The 17014-nt window shown below is 38.4% G+C and overlaps 2 protein-coding genes and 1 long non-coding RNA gene across 7 annotated transcripts in view; all 3 read right to left on the bottom strand.

Moving 5' to 3' along the window:
* Nucleotides 1-17014, bottom strand: part of LOC122974968 (NACHT, LRR and PYD domains-containing protein 14-like) — a 123111-nt gene that overhangs the window by 62610 nt on the left and 43487 nt on the right. Inside the window, exons 3-9 of one of the 5 annotated variants that reach the window (XM_044343098.1) lie at nucleotides 16610-16901; nucleotides 15127-15189; nucleotides 11741-13532; nucleotides 8112-8297; nucleotides 6539-6712; nucleotides 5689-5856; nucleotides 2134-2310 (exon numbers count right to left, since the gene is read on the bottom strand). In XM_044343098.1, coding sequence (XP_044199033.1) covers nucleotides 2134-2310; nucleotides 5689-5856; nucleotides 6539-6712; nucleotides 8112-8297; nucleotides 11741-13532; nucleotides 15127-15189; nucleotides 16610-16889 — 2840 coding nt within the window. In that variant the 5' untranslated portion in view covers nucleotides 16890-16901. The remainder of the gene's footprint in view (nucleotides 1-2133; nucleotides 2311-5688; nucleotides 5857-6538; nucleotides 6713-8111; nucleotides 8298-11740; nucleotides 13533-15126; nucleotides 15190-16609; nucleotides 16902-17014) is intronic. The other 4 variants (XM_044343099.1, XM_044343100.1, XM_044343101.1 and 1 more) reach the window with 4 other exon arrangements.
* LOC122974964 (NACHT, LRR and PYD domains-containing protein 14-like) overlaps nucleotides 1-17014 on the bottom strand; it is a 113071-nt gene that overhangs the window by 13071 nt on the left and 82986 nt on the right. The window lies entirely within an intron of this gene.
* LOC122975002 lies at nucleotides 13758-15101 on the bottom strand. The gene is made up of 2 exons (XR_006400531.1): nucleotides 14826-15101; nucleotides 13758-14247 (listed from the first exon to the last, which is right to left on the bottom strand). It is a non-coding gene; the product is annotated as an uncharacterized LOC122975002 (long non-coding RNA).

Raw genomic sequence — 17014 nt, forward strand, 5'->3', positions numbered from 1 at the left:
TTTCAAAAGACAAAAACGTCACGTTGTTCAGGTGTCCAGTCAACGATGGACACCTGATGATCTGATGCGCATCTGGATCTGTTGTTACACCGTATTCGGTGACTGAAGGGTCCTTTACAGTAGGAATGTGCGACTAATCGAATTTTATTTTCGATTACGATTTTGGCTTCCAACGATTATGAAAACAAGATAATGGAGATAAAACGATTATTGTTTATTATTGTCATTTCGCAGTGATGCTCTCGTTTTGTCTTGTGTTATAAATCCAGCAAACCTCTTTCCTTTACAGCGGTGCGCTTTCGCTCCTCCTTAAACGCCTCCGACAGGCGTTGAGCGCCTCTGTCCACAGACTAACCTGCCTTCACCAGGCTGACTGACAGCTGGGATTTACTGAACCTAAATAGTTTGCATGTCGGCTCTACGGGAAGAAATCAACAGTGTTTGTACTTATTGATTCATTGGTTTTATTTCCTCGCCCACTGTAGCGAGTGAATCTGCCTGTAGTGAAACCGGAGGTAACGTTAGCTGGGAGGCTAGCGGAGGCTAGCTGGCTGTGCTTCCCTCCGGTCATGCTGCGGCTAACGCTCCGCTAGCCTCCCAGCTAGCCCCGGCTCTCCGTCTGGATCCAACCGGAGCACCGAGCTCCGGTTTGTTATTCAGGTTAAAGTGGGAAGAAGCAGCGGGTCTGTCGGGCAGCTGAGTGAAGTGGAGCCTGCGGAGGAAACACCGGGACCGTCAGGATGAAACAGTCCGCAGAGGAGCTGCTGTGTTCGGATGCAGAGATAGGAAACACCTTGGCTGACAGGATGTACCACTCTGTTTGAAAAAACGTTTTCTTTTTGGTTTATAACAGCTATTGGCAACCAGCGTATGAGGTGCATTACCGCCACCTTCTGCTTCGGACTGTGGACCAAAGATTAAATCCTGCACATTACTCCTGTCTGATAAACTCAAAGAAAACTACTGCTCCACCCATTTGGCAGGTTCATGTGTTTTAATGCTGAGCTCCTGAACTCCAGTCTTCATAAGTTCTTCCTTCATATATTGTCTTTCTTGATCATTAGTACAATCTATGATTGCAGGTGTAATAGTCTCCTCAGCCAGGTGGATAAAATGTGCACATATATCGGCATCGGCAAAAATGAGATGGAAAATCCAATATCGTGCATGCCTAAAACACATATACAGCCGGATATTTCTGTGATTTAAACAGCTGTCTGTGCAGATTACGCTTCACTGAATGCAACAGAAAAAAAACCCAAAACATGGGGTCTCCGTGACACACTCAGAGTCAGTGTCGACTGCTACATTTAATAAAATGGAAGCGTTTCTGTTCCATGAGTCAAAACGCAATTGTGTTAAATACTTGTGATTTCAATATTGACCAAAATAATCGTGAGTATGATATTTGCCATAATCGAGCAGCCCTACTTTAGAGCCAACAAATGTCTCACAACCATCCTGCTGTGACTTCACTTTAAGGCACGGCCTGGTCCCAACATGCTTCATCCTCTGGACGAGTTTTTGTTAAAAAGTGGCTCAAACATAACTGCTTAGCCACAGTTTCCAACTTTCATCTAGCAGTTAGCTACATGAAACTGTGTTGTGACAGTGCGTGTGCGATGTAGCCTAACTTCAGTCACGTACAGTAAGACAGGAAGTTTCCATGAATCTGAAGTTTGGGTGGGGCACAACATCCCAATTGGACAGACATTGCCCCCCAGTGCCCCCCTGTCCTGCTGGCTGTGATGTCAGCCTTCTACAGATATCATCCAAATGTCACCACAACATTCAGACACATATTCATGTCAACACTGATTTATAAAAAATACTTTAAACACCTGCATTGATCTCTCTGTGTCCCTGTGTGTGTGTGTGTGTGTGTGTGTGTGTGTGTGTGTGTGTTCTAAAACATAAATATCAATGATCAGACATTATTCATTAAACACATTAAATAATCTAATAAAGAAATATTTCTCCTTCAGCAAGTAAACTTGATCAATTTAAAACAGATATTAGCTGAGAGGATCTTCTGTATACAGATGTGACTCTTTACCAAAAATTATGAACATTCATTTACTTTAACAACTAACAGTGGACATTTTCTACAGTTTCTACAGTCAGTGAACTGACCTCAGAGTCTCCAGTCTACAGTGTGGACTCTCCTTAAGATCAGACAGCTGTTTCATGTCCGAGTCCTTCAGGTTATTTCCTCTTAGATCAAGATATCTCAGATGGGATGAGGGGTTGGACTTCAGAGCTGAGACCAGAGAAGCACAGCTGATCTCTGACAAACTGCAGCCACTCAATCTGAATAAAGAATAAATGACGTCACTTTAGAAAACAAAGTTAATGTTTGAAATCATGCAAAGTTTCATAATCTGTTCAGAGCTGAAGAAGGTTTAGAATGTAGAAGTTTAGAAAATGGAAACTCCAACCAGCTGAACCCAACAGGATGCAGGTTAAAGGCTTTCAAATACAAACAGTGAAAAAGAGCTCTCATTAATATTAATGACAACATGCTGCTACTTCAATAAAGACGTAGTGACTTCACCTCTTAAACTCTGCAGCTCCACCAGTGACTCCATCTATACAAACTCATGTTGTGCAGCCAAACACAAGTTAAAAATCCACATGAATATTTCAGATTCTACTCAAGATCCCAACATTTATAATGATATCAAATATGTCAGGATGGATGTTGGGAAAATAGGAGGAAATTGATGTTCAACATATCAACATTATTTACATTTAATGGAATGATGTCGCCATGAAAAAAATCACAGCATCTTGTGTTTAAATATTTCTGTTAATATAAACACTGCACAGCTTCATAATAGTGTTGGAACAAGTAAATACTGGATATTATATTTGTTGCTGTCTGATTGAGGTTTTTGGTTTAAATTTAAAGAGCAAAATTTAAAGTGAAGTAGAGCTGGGCAATTAACCATAAATGTATCAAGACCGACATTAAGACCCTCTCACTGACTTAATCTTTCTCATGTTGGTTGAGTCGGCTAATGATTTCCCCAATGCGTGCGTTCATGAACTGTCTCTTTAAAACAATACTATGTTGTGTTCAGTTACGTGCCTCCGCCCCGTCCAACTAACGTTAGAGCGAGTTCACTCAAAGCAAGCTGGCACCATGGATGACACAAGCACTAACACTGAGCCAACAAATAGGCCTCAACCTGAGCAGCTTATAACTAAAAAGAATACCGTGTCTGTGGTTTGGACACATTTCAGCTTCAGTGAAGACGACACAGAGCAAAAATAAGTCAAATGTAAACTCTTTGGAAAAACAATTTCAGTGACCAAAGGTAACACCACCAACCCGTTTAATCACTTGGAACACAATCACATTATCGAATATGAAGAGTTCATGGCTCAAAAAAAGAGAGAGACTGAAAAACGCTAAAGCGCTTCCACAAAGCAGCTGACGCTAACACAAGCATTTACAAATGCCACATATTATGCAAAGGATTCAAGAAGATGGAAAGAAATAACTGATGCTATTGCATATTACATCATGAAGGATATGGATCCCATAGCTACTGTGGAACAAAGTGGGTTTAAACATCTTGTTAAAACCCTCGACAAAAGATACGCTGTGCCATTGCAAAAATATTTGTCCCAAACAGCAGTGCCCAACATGTACAAAACATGTCATGAGAAGGTAGCTGCTGAACTCAAATCTGTGCAGTACTTTGTAGGAACGTCTGATCTCTGGTCAAGTACATGGATGGAGCCATACTTGAGCCTTACGTCGCACTACATTGACGATGAATGGAACCTGCGCAACAGATGCCTGAAGACAGCATATTTTGCAGATGATGACACATCAGAAATGATTGCACAGGGCCTGAGAAATATGCTGTCTGCATGGGACCTCATGGAAGAGAACCTCATGACCATTACGACAGACAACAGCACTAATGTCGTCAAAGCTACACAGCTCAATGGACGGACACAGGAGCAATGTTTTGGACACAGGTTGCACCTGGCAATCGATAGGCAACGCATCAGCTGATCAGACACTATGCTACAGTTGAGCTAGAGCTATCTTTTAGTTCACTTTAAATAAATACTGTGACAATAATAATTAACTATTCATATGGCACTTTTCTTAATGTTACAATGTGCTTCATATTACAATGTTAACTTCACATTACAATGTAAAACAACGCTACAATGACTCATCATTAAAGTAGAAATAAAAATTACTCTAGAAGTATGTTATTAATCTATTATTAATTAAGTAGCTTTGAATTAAGAGATTTCTCCTCATCTATTATTTTGCTTAAGTTTAACAGTTTGTAAAGTCTTTAGGTGTAAGTCTTTTCATGTGTGTGTATTTCAGAAAATGCAACGGAAAATCAACGTGTGCAGCGGGAAATGAGGGTTTGCAAAAATATTGTCAGTGCTTTTTCCTATAGTTGGAAAAAGAAGAAGGCGCTTGTGAAAGCACAACAAGAGCTGAACCTGCCACAACACAAGTTGATAACTGCATGTGCCACCAGATGGGGATCAATGCAAATGATGACTGCAAGGATCCTTGAGCAAAAGAAAGCCATCACACAGATCCTCGCTGATGATGAGAAATCAAGGCAACTTGTTCCATCGTGGGCTGACCTGGATGTCTTAGAGGCTGTCAACAAAGCTCTCTCCCCATTGATGGAGTTCACAGATGCCCTGTCAGGAGAAGAGTATGTGACCATTTCATTTGTGAACTCTGTCCTACACATCCTCCATTCATGAGTGCTGGCTGAGGAGGAAGATGACATGGAGCTGACTAAAACAATCAAAACCTGCATCCTTGAGTACTTTAAGGAGAAGTTCTCAGAACCCATCACAGAAGAGCTACTGGAAGCATACACTTCTGCACACCATGTCCCCACCATTCAGGAAGAAGTCAGAACAGAGATGATGGAATCAGCAGCTGCAGTCTACGTCTTCATCATAAGCAAAAGAAGCTTAATCAGCAGTGTTGCATTAAGATTTTCACACATGGCGTTATTTAAAATAATTTATTTTGTTTGCAAGAGATGCAAGTTATTATTTTCTACTTTTTTTTTTAGGGAACTTGCTTTTTACTTTAGAACTAAAATGTGACCTTTTTCACAAGACATTTTCATTTCAAGTGATGTGTACTTTGATTTCAACTGTTTGAAATATTCAATAAATAACCATAAATAGTTTATCTGTGTGTGTTTCAAAAATTAATTAAAAAACACAAAGTTAACATATGTTTCATTGGAAAAAAATATCCCAGTAGTTCAGCATGTTTACAGTACAGACCTTGTCAGCGAACTATGAGGGCAGTGTAAAAAAAAAAAGCATATAAAATAAATAAGTGTTCATTAATCATAATCGAGGTAAAAGTTTGAAATAATCCTGATATTGATTCAGTCATATCGCCCAGCCCTAAAGTGAAGGTGAAATTTAATGTAAAAATCAAGAGTTTCAAAGGTTCAGAGTGAATTATCCAGTGTAGACTTTTCTTGTTATATGAAGGTTTTAAATGTGCAGCTCAACATTGTTCTGACAGTCAATGGACTAAACCACTGAAGAAGAAAATAGATCCTCAGTGTGGATCAGCATAATATCAGCTTTATGTCTGCAGTTTAGTGTCACCACAACTGTCACATCATATTAATCTCAGCACAGAAGTAAAAAATGTTGTCTGACCCCAGATTCTCCAGTCTACAGTGTGGACTCTCCAGAAAATCACACAGCTGCTTCACGTCAAATAGGTCATTGTGGCTTAGAGACAGCTCTCTCAGATGGGAGGGGTTGGACTTCAGAGCTGAGACCAGAGAAGCACAGCTGGTTTTTGACAACCTGCAGGAACTCAATCTGAATAAAGAATAAATGATGTAGATTAAAATCCATTTATAATCCAATCAGATGTGTTCAGGTTTTAAATGTGTAGTTCAACATAAATATGTCCTCATCAATGAGCTTTTCACTAAAATGAGCAGAGTAACTTTGTCATTGTGTATCATCATGATGTCAGCCTTCTACAGACATCATCCAAATGTCACCACAACATTCAGACACATATTCATGTCAACACTGATTCATAAAAAATACTTTAAACACCTGCATTTAGATCAATGTGTGTGTGTGTGAGAGAGAGAGATTATTGTGAAGGATCAATGTCTGATAAGGATAATTATCAGACATTATTCATTAAAAACATTAAATAATCTAATAAAGAAATATTTCTCCTTCAGCAAGTAAACTTGATCAATTTAAAACAGATATTAGTTGAGAGGATCTTCTGTATACAGATGTGACTCTTTACCAAAAGTTATAAACATTCATTTACTTTAACAACTAACAGTGGACATTTTCTACAGTTTCTTTAAGAATCAGTCATCTTTTATAACTACAGATTAAACTTTGTACAGTAAAAAAATGAAAATATGGAAAAAAGAAAATGAACTTCATGGATGTAAGTTACGTATGTACATAAATTAAGTTCAGTTGTTAAACATTAAGATCAACAATAGTAACAGACAGCCAGTGAACTGACCTCAGAGTCTCCAGTCTACAGTCTGGACTCTCCAGAAAATCACACAGTAGTTTTAATCCTGAGACTTTCAGGTCGTTTCCTCTTAGATCCAGATGTCTCAGATGGGAGGGGTTGGACTTCAGAGCTGAGACCAGAGAAGCACAGCTGGTCTCTGACAACATGCAGAGCCACAATCTGAATAAAGAATAAATGATGTAGATTAAAATCCATTTATAATCCAATCAGATGTGTTCAGGTTTTAAATGTGTAGTTCAACATTACTATGTCCTCATCAATCCGCTTTTCTCTAAAATGAGCAGAGTAACTTTGTGTTATTGTGGATCATCATGATGTCAGCCTTCTACAGACATCATCCCAATGTCACCACAACATTCAGACACATATTCATGTCAACACTGATTCATTAGATTAGATTATTTTTTAGTTTGAACATGTTAAAATAACAAAATAAAATATATAGGCAGCAAAACAAAAGAAATAAAAATAACAGCAAACTTTCAGTAAGCAACACAAATAATAACCATTCAATGGAACTTTTCTAGTCCTACCCCTTTTTATAATTTATTAATCAAATCAAAGCCAAAAACATTCAAAACAACACAAGAGAATAAAGATAACTTGCATAGAACCAATAACAACAAACAAAAACAACACAAGTCAAAAAGACACTCTGTACCAAATCATATTATTCCAGACCACCTCTTTGTTCATCCATTCTATATCTGTTCAATATGTTATTTTTAAAGATTTGTTTAAACTTACTTAATGTTCTACATGTTTTCATTTCTTCATTATGGTTGTTCCATAGATTAACTCCCTTTATTGTGACAACAACAACAATAATAACAACAACAACAACAACAATAATAATAATAACAATAATAATAATAATAATAATAATTATTATTATTATTATTGTTGTTGAGTTGACTTCCATGAGTTCATTCATAAAATTGATTCATAAAATGCTGCTGAACTCAGTCAAGTCTGAAATTAGAGGATCAATATGAAATCAGACATGTTGAACTAAACCTGTTCATTATTTATTACATGACCTCCTTCTTCCTGTATTTGGTAGTTTAGTAGGTTTGTGTAATTAAAACATGTTACTGGTGGCAGTAATGATTCCTCCTGTCCATACTGACTGTGAAGTGGTCTCTTCCTAACACAGCTACACTGTAGGAAATGAGTTCATAAGATCAGCTGAAGCTGATATGAGGCTTTGACAGTTTGGTAGACTCCCACTTGATTTGTCTGACTCAAAGTTACAGACTATTTAGTTCAAAATTCCCTCTTTGAGTTATGATCCCTCCACTGCAGCTCAGCAAGGAAACACTGAAGAAACACAAAAATACTTACTTGATATGTGTAACTCAGACTGCTGAAGCCTCATATTAGTTTAAACTTTGGAAATCATTTTTACACAGAATAAGACTGTGGATTTTAAATTTAAATTCTACAGATTTGTGCTCAGGGAAATACCAAAAATGTATTAACCAAACATGTGAACTTCAGTGAAGGATTTGAATTGAATATATAGAAAAAACTGCCAAACTACAGCCAGTGAACTGACCTCAGAGTCTCCAGTCTACAGTTTGGACTCTCCAGTCCAGCAGATAGAAGCTTCGATCTTGAACCAGTCAGACCATCCTCCAGGAGGTGTCCACTCAGGTCAAGCTCTCTCAGATGGGAGGGGTTGGACTTCAGAGCTGAGGCCACAACTTCACAGTGAGTCTCTGAGAGTCCACAGCCAGAAAGTCTGTGATGACACATATATGACAACATATGTTATCATGAAAGAGGACACTTTATATTTACTTCCTGCATTTAATGACAAAACAGTTTGACATTCCCTATTTTGATTAACATTTGCTCTTCACATTAGTGATTCAGCTCATCTTTTTAAAAAAAAAAAAAAATTTCTGAGGCATTTTATTCCTTTAATGTAAAGCGACAGTTGAGAGATAACAGGAAACAAGAGGAGAGAGAGAGAGAGAGAGAGAGAGAGAGAGAGAGAGAGAGAGAGAGAGAGAGAGAGAGAGAGAGAGAGAGGGAATGACATGCAACAAAGGTCAGTCACCTGAATCAAACCACTGATATTTCAATTATATGACATGTATCTTAACCAGTAGGCTACCAGAGCACTCCTAGTTCAGCTAATCATATCTCACTGTGCTTGAATGAAACAATAATTCTCATCACTCTCTCTCATACCTGCAGACTTTTAATCTTTGTTTTGCTTTAATCTTGCAGATGAAGGGAGAGAAAATGGAGTTACATTGAGGCTTCCATAATGTGCTCAGTCTGTCTGTGTGATCTGATCCCATGTCTGTCTCCACAAAGTCAGCATGAGGCATCTTGATAAGAACATTTTTACTGTCCACTATTTTTAATTTTTAATTTGACTGCAGGATATTTTTACTCAGTTCAACTCAGTGAACAGTTACAGTTGAGAAAGATCATCTCTTTTTGCTACCTGCTGTTGTCAGATTCACATCCATAAGCGGCAAAATTTAGTGACAGTTGACAAACACAAATGAAAGAAAATGGCTTTACAATATCAGACCTGTACATATCAAATATTAATGTAATTCAATATTTAGATGTGCAGGACAGACGACTGCATGATGTTTAGTTGTCAACATTCTTTTCTGAGAATCTGAAAAACTGATTCAGCACAAACACAATTAACAAACCAATAAGGTTGAATTATTTTCATCATGATGTCATCAGAAAGATGTTATCAGGGTATCAGCATTAAAATATAACATTGACCTTTAATATGTATAAGATCTCTTTAAACAGTCTGAATTCTATCATTCTGCTCTTATATATTCATCAGACCTCTGTGCATTTCCTGCTACTACTCTTCTCTACACCAACAAGAGAGAAAACACCTGAGAGTTTCTTTCTGTGACCAACAGAATATAAGAAAGACTTAAAAACAAGACTGTGTAACGCGACTTCCCTCTTTAAAAGAAAAAGTTGAATTCATGAAAAATAAAAGGCACCATTGCTCGGTTCAACACACTCAGGTGTTTTGTCTCGTATGACCAGTAGTTTACGGAGGCTAATGTAGCTTAACATTAGCAAACTTTAGATATTGTTGTATAACTGACATTATACAACAGGTAGTTCTGACCAAGCAATCTGATTGGTCAACTAGACATTTAGAACGTGCTCAAATCAGCATGACAGCACACTGAGGCTGAAATTATAGTTTCTGCGTCCGTGAGGGTCCGTGTGACGTAAATTTCATCAACTTGCTCAAATGAATAATGCCTCATCACTCTTATCATATTGCTGGCCAAGTTTTATATACATTAATGTAAGGTGTTAAAAGTTAAACCCTCTTTTTGTTCATTTAAAGAAGAAACAGAATCCTACATTAAAACATTGTCTACCTCATGCAATAGAAAAGCTGTGAAGATTTGTGCTCCAAATTTAATAAACTAACATAATTGTAATGTGCACATTTATTTTTTATATCTTTATTTTCTACTGCACCATTTTCATTTCATATTTATCTGTAATCCCTGGCGTTGTATATTTGTTTGTTCTATATTTCTGTTATATTACTCCATTTATGTTATCTGTATGTGATATTGAAGTTGAATTAATAAAAATATCACTCCGCCGTTCATTAGAACTGTAGACCGTTTATGTGTTGTGTTGCTTTGCTAGTGTCTTTGGGTTATTTTGTTTTGTGGGGATCTGCGGTGAAAACCCGGAGCGGAGTTTTGAGTTTTCCTCCTTTTATGTTTGTGAAACTGGATTGAACTGAACTGATTAGGGGTTGTGGGGAAAACAAAACGGACCCTTTACCGAGTGGATTGAACTCTGAGACTGTGGGACGAGTTACACACACACACACACACACACACACACACACTGAAAAACCCGAACCCTTCTCCACTCGTTATCGTTAACCGGCTCCCCCATAAACAGTAAAACTGAATCATTTTCCCTTCAGTTGAGTTTATCTCAGCTTCCACTCCGGCATCCTCCATCAGCTGTGCCGGTGAGTCGGTGACACGGAGGTACTAGCTTAAAAATGTCTGTGAAGTTTGCGGACGTAGCAGCTAAATCTGTCCATGGATTTTTTTTTCAGCGGATATCTTAGTTACAACAGGATTGAGCTAGCAGAGTAGTTTTGTGTTTATAAATGTCGTATTTATTCACTTTGGGAAATGTCGCGATCTCTAGAAAGCATTAGCTCAAGTTGGCTGGCTGACTCAACAGGGACTAGAAATCGTCTCTGTTGCTTGGTCGTTACTAAGGGTCAGTCTACTTACTGGAGTAGTCAACTAGGTTTCATTACATAGTAGTCTAGTGACGTGAGTGATTGATTTCCAGGTATTAGTCATATCCCTATGTATTTCCATAGAAACGGATATAACACAAGAAAAAAGTTTTTTTTATTTTTAGAGCGAACTGCCTCACAATATAAATAAATTTTGTTTACATCTTTTACTTTGTTGGTAAATGTTGTATAATCGCAATATTACCCTCGAGGGTGTGATTTACCGTCATTGTTGACACGACAGTGATGCGGTAAGCATCACGTGTAATATCACTTAATTACTGAATCAGTTTGGTGATTTGCTGATCCCTCGTGCTCACTATGAAATGACTCAGAAACCATTAAGAAAAAAAATGATGAGGAAAGCAAATCTCTCTGACTTCAGGAATCACCTTTGGAAAATGATACAGATCTTATTTTAAACTCTTAATCATAGCAGTAAAAACAGTGTCTGTCTGGTTATATATTATTTGCAGAAGCTTCTCATGTAATAATAACTTCACTACATTCACTGATAACTGTAAAATACTGATATATGTTCTGTAATAAAACCTCAACCACAACCTCTAAAGTCCTTCATTTGTTTTACCAGGTTTGAATGACGCCTCAGTCACCCAAAGGAAGATAAATAGAAGAAAAGACTGTAAATTCCAATAATTACTAGAAATAAAAGAATAACTGTTTTCATTAACTTAACAGCTATAAACTTAAAAATCAACATAATTTACACTCACAACATTTGAAACAGCTCATCTGAGATTAAATATAACTGACATTATTTCAGCTATGAACAAGTAGAGCATTATTTTAACAATAATAAGAATTTTATATTATTTATATTTGAAGAACTAAACTACTAATCTGCACTGATTCATAATGTTAATCACATTTGGACTTACACAGCCTTTCTGCAGTTCCTCACAGCTGGGATCAGTCTCTGTCGTCCCCTAGGTGATGTGTTGTACTTCTGCAGGTCCAACTCATCCAGAACCTCCTCTGACATCTGCAGCATGTAGGCCAGAGCTGAGCAGTGGATCTCAGAGAGTTCCTTCTCTGATCTGTTCTCTGACTTCAGGAACTCTTGGATCTCCTGATGTACTGAGCGGTCGTTCATCTCCATCAGACAGTGGAAGATGTTGATGCTTCTGTCAGGAGAGATATCCTCAGTGTTCATCTCCTTCAGGTTGTTGATGACTCTCTGAGTGATTTCTGGACTGTTCTCTGTCTGACCCAGCAGGCCTCCTAAGAGACTCTGGTTGGTCTCCAGAGAGAGGCCATGAAGGAAGCGAGCAAACAGGTCCAGGTGGCCGTTTTCACTTTGGAGAGATTTCTCCATGGCTCCCATCAGGAAGTCATCCAGGGATGAGTTACTGTAGTCTTTTCCCAGGAAGTCCTTCAGTACCTCTGTGTTGCTGTTGGTGTAACAGTGGTACATGTAGACTGCAGCCAGAAACTCCTGAACACTCAGATGAACAAAGCAGTAAACTGTTTTCTTGAAGATCACATTCTCTCTTCTGAAGATCTTTGTACAAAATCCTGATAACACCGAGGCCTCTGTGACATCAAGACCACACTGCTCCAGGTCTTTTTGGTAGAACATGATGTTTCCTTTCTGCAGTTGTTCAAACGCCAGCCTCCCCAGCTTCAGAAGAACTTCGCTGTCAGCCTCCGTCAGCTCCTGTGGACTCGTCTCATGTCCTTCATCATACTTGTGCTTCTTCCTCTTTGTCTGAACCAGCAGGAAGTGTGAGTACAGGTCAGTCAGGGTCTTGGGCAGCTCTCCTCTCTGGTCTGTAGTCAACATGTGCTCCACAACTCTAGCAGTGATCCAGCAGAAGACTGGGATGTAACACATGACACGGAGAATGCTGGATGTCTTGATGTGTGAGATGATTCTGCTGGACAGCTCTTCATCACTGAATCTCCTCCTGAAGTACTCCTTCTTCTGGTCGTCAGTGAAGCCTCGTACTTCTGTTACCCTGTCAACACATGTCAGAGGGATCTGATTGGCTGCTGCAGGTCGGGAAGTTATCCAGACGAGAGCCGAGGGAAGCAGATTCCCCTCGATGAGGTTTGTCAACAGCACGTTGACTGATGACTGCTGTTTGACATCAGATACGACCTTCCTGTTGTTGAACTTGAAATCCAGTGAAAGTCTGCTTTCATCCAGGCCATCAAAGATGAACAAAACTTTCCAGACAGCGAGCTTCTCTGCTGTGACCTTCTGTAATGTTGGATGGAAATCATGGATCAGCATGAGGAGACTGTACTTCTCATCTTTGATCAAGTTCAGCTCCCTGAATGAAAGCAGAATCACCAGACTGATGTCTTGGTTTTTCAAGCCCTCTGCCCAGTCCAGAGTGAACTTCTGCACTGAGAAGGTTTTTCCAATACCAGCAACACCGTTCGTCATAACGACTCTGATGTCTTTCTGTTGGTCAGGTAAGGGTTTAAAGATGTCGTGGCACTTGATTGGAGTGTCATGGTGGATCTTCATCTTGGAAGCTGCTTCAAGCTGCCTCACCTCATGTTGGGTATTAACCTCTTCACTCTTTCCCTCTGTGATGTAGAGCTCAGTGTAGATCCTGTTGAGGAGGGCTCTTTCATCTTCATCAATTCCTTCAGTCACTTGTTGACATTTCCTTATTAGACTTTTCTTATATGGATCTGAAACCATCTGCAGACCATCTGCTGAAATGGAAGAAAAATATAGATTAGAACAACTATCAGTGTGTTTACATACATTTATGTAACCAGGTTACTCAGAGAAACCAGGTTATGTGAGTAATCAGGGAATGTGTTAACATGTACAGTAGTAACCTGGTTACTGTAGATCTGTGTGCACAAGCAGCCAATCAGTGATCAGATTTCTCCTCTACACTGAAGTTATTCTCAAAGCATGACTTTCTTATTTTATCAGTATTAGTGATAGAAGACATTTGTTAGTCCTGAATTTTTGTTCTGTTTTGTTCTGTGTGTCTGAGTCAGAACTTTTCCTCACAACATGAATGTGTCTGAATTCAACAAACAGTAAAATGTAAAGTGGTGGAAACTGACTTATTTTGACTTCTAGAGGACACTTTGTGTTTGTTTAAGTTTTAGTTGGACTTTAAATACAAGGATAAATCACTCTGTAATGATTTCTCCTTTCATTCAGCTGCTTCACTTTCCCTATCTACAGCATTTTGTTAAGTACATGTTATATATTTACATGGCAGAGAAATTGACATTCTCCAGGAGAAATCTACCTGGGGAAATAATAAAAATAATTAAATAATAGATTTAATTTGTTCTGCACTTTTCATTCATGTTGAAACTCAACGTTTCTCTGATCCACAACCTCGATTACAGTAACCAATAACAATTACTTTGTAGGACCAACTGTCAGAATTACGTCACTGCCCACCTGACAAGAGTTCATTCACATTTTCCACAGTTGCATCCACAATCTTTCAATAATCCAATGATGACTCCCCAAATTAACCACACAGTGTGAAACCAGCCTCCAGGAAGTCCTGTATGTTGTGTTAAAAGCTCTATAGTGACAGAGCAACTTTGTGTGGAAAAGAAAAACCACTATGTATTCAACGGTTTATATCTCCCACACAGTTCTTTCTATGTTGACGTAAACCTACTCAAATTAAAGCTGAGACTTTAATGTAGAGTCAATTATTTTATTTTAAATTGAATGTGCTGAAGCACAGAACCTGAAGAACTGAAAAAATGTGTAACTGTCTGTTACTATTTGGACTGAATCTAAAATTATGAAAAATATAAAGACACAGGCTGTTTCTCCTCACAGATCTGCTGTCTGGATGTGATGTCATGTTTGTATCTTCCTGTGACCTTCTGCTCCTGAGCCGATGTTTGACAACTCCCTCACCAGATCATTCCTGGTAACTGACAGAACAACTTTGTGTGGAAAAGGAAAACCAGGATCCAGGGCCGGACTGGCAAAATCATTCAGGCCGGGAAATATAGCACGAAATACAGTCCCAGTCAGGCCACTTTCTAAGCGGGGAGTCTGAGGGTCCCCAACTAGGAACATTTTAGTTATAAATACTTGATTTCCTGCATTCTGGTGATTTGTAGTGCATGTGAATAACAAACTAATGAGCCAACATCTGCTTAGTATAATGTACTGTTATGAACCTCAAATAAAACCAAAGCTGCACATCAATAAGGAGGGAGACAACACAAGGACTAACTTTCGACCAACAGTTATTAAATAATAAATAACTAAATAAATAACTAATATACTAACAAAATAGAAAATGCCTTGTACCTGCAGGTTGCTCTGAAGTAGTGGGCTTCTGTACTGCTGTGGCATCAGTGCTACTCTCTCCACCTTCAAAAAGCAAAAAGCAAAAGCACAACACACCAGATCTTTTAATGTACCAATATAATACAGTTAACAACTCTCTCCATCTATTCAAAGAACAGATCAAGAGCACAATACCCTCCTCAGTTTACTGATATACACTAACAGTTACCCATCGAAGGTTAAAATAGCCCTTTAACCAACACAAACATTAAATAACACAGATCTTTAACTTTCAACAAATTACAGTAGCTTGAATAGTGACAGAAGACGTTGTGTTGTCTCAATAATTTTCAATTATGAGCTCAAAGTATGAACTCACTGACTGAGATTTTCACCAAAATGCATTAATTTTCAAATATTCACCACATTAACTAGACTAGATATGCCAATTATGCCATCAATGTATTTGAGGAAGTTAAGGGAACAAACACTTTTATTATTGATTATCCAGTTTCTTGGCAGCTTTAACATTGTCAGGAGACGATGATGACGCATCGCTAACATTAGCTATGTTAGCTAGGTAGCTAACGTTAGCTAGCTAGCTCGTTTATTTACTGACTTACATGGCGGCATTTAGCTGCATCTCCTGCAAGCACCTATCTTTTTTCTCTTTCTCTCTCTGCTCCACCCTTCCCCTATTTTCCACCGTTCATCTTGCTGCTCAGTCATTTAGGTCCAGACCACCTTCATATTCACTTGAATGAGAAAGTGTGTCCAAACTTTTGACTGGTACTGCAGGTCTGCTGGTCTCATTGAACCATGACGTTTGCAAGTACTGGCTTGATTTCTAAACATCCGGTGACACGGTTCCACCAGCAACACAGACACACAAACAAGTGATTTATGTTTTTTTAAGTGATGTACTTATTTTGAGGATCTCAGAATTCGAAGGATTTATTGATTTTTAGTTTTTATCCTGAGAACTTTTGATCACAGTATGTTGAATTATTTGGTGCTGTACAGCAGCAGCTGTGTGTGTCCAAGGCAAATTTCCCTCTGAGACAATAAAGATTTATTTTATTTGTAGCCAAGTATGAAGTGGTTGAGATAAGTTCTAGAAGCTGTAAAAAGTTCTTTATCTCATTATCTCTTCTGGGTCCCCAGTGAGAAAGTTCAAGTATCTTGGGCTCTTGCTTCCCAGTAAGGGTAAGATGGAGAGTGAGACTAACAGATGACTGGTTGCAGCAGCAACAAGGATGTTGCAGGTAAAAACAGGAATACAGTTGTTGTGTTTTCATGTTGTGAGCCAGTTAACCAAATTTATTTTAGCTTATGAGAAATTTAAGAAATATTCTTTATCCTGCTACTTTTTGATGAAGGTGGTACCATAAAGAACGACAAATCAATCTCTAACATTATTTCTACATATTTTTGTTAACACATTAATAGAACACTGTAACTCATAACTCATGTAATTTATGAAATGCATGTGACACTGATTTACCTTTTGGTCCAGAGCTGGAGTTTTGTAAACGCTGCACCAGATCATTCCTGTTGATCTTTTCTAAAATCTTCATGGTTACCTGCAGAGCTCCAGGATCCTGATATTTCTGTACCATTAGATCCACTGTGTCCTCCCTTCCTGCTTTCTCCAGCTGAGCCCTTGGGATGCCTTTAAAGCCCTCCAGGACATCATCCTCCTTCAGGAACCACTTGAACTTCTTAAACTCATCCTCTATTAAGTCTTCCAGAGTTTTCAAGAGCTCCTCTTTAAATTTCACCATTATGCCCCCCTGCTGAAAATAAAGAGACATTTTAAACAGGAAGGACATGTATTCAGTTCTCATCTCATGACACTTTACCAGTATGACTTTTGTACATGTGCATGTTAAATGTAAATCATCTACTG

Source organism: Thunnus albacares, chromosome 23, assembly GCF_914725855.1.
Source record: "Thunnus albacares chromosome 23, fThuAlb1.1, whole genome shotgun sequence".
Classification (NCBI taxonomy): Eukaryota; Metazoa; Chordata; class Actinopteri; order Scombriformes; family Scombridae; genus Thunnus; species Thunnus albacares.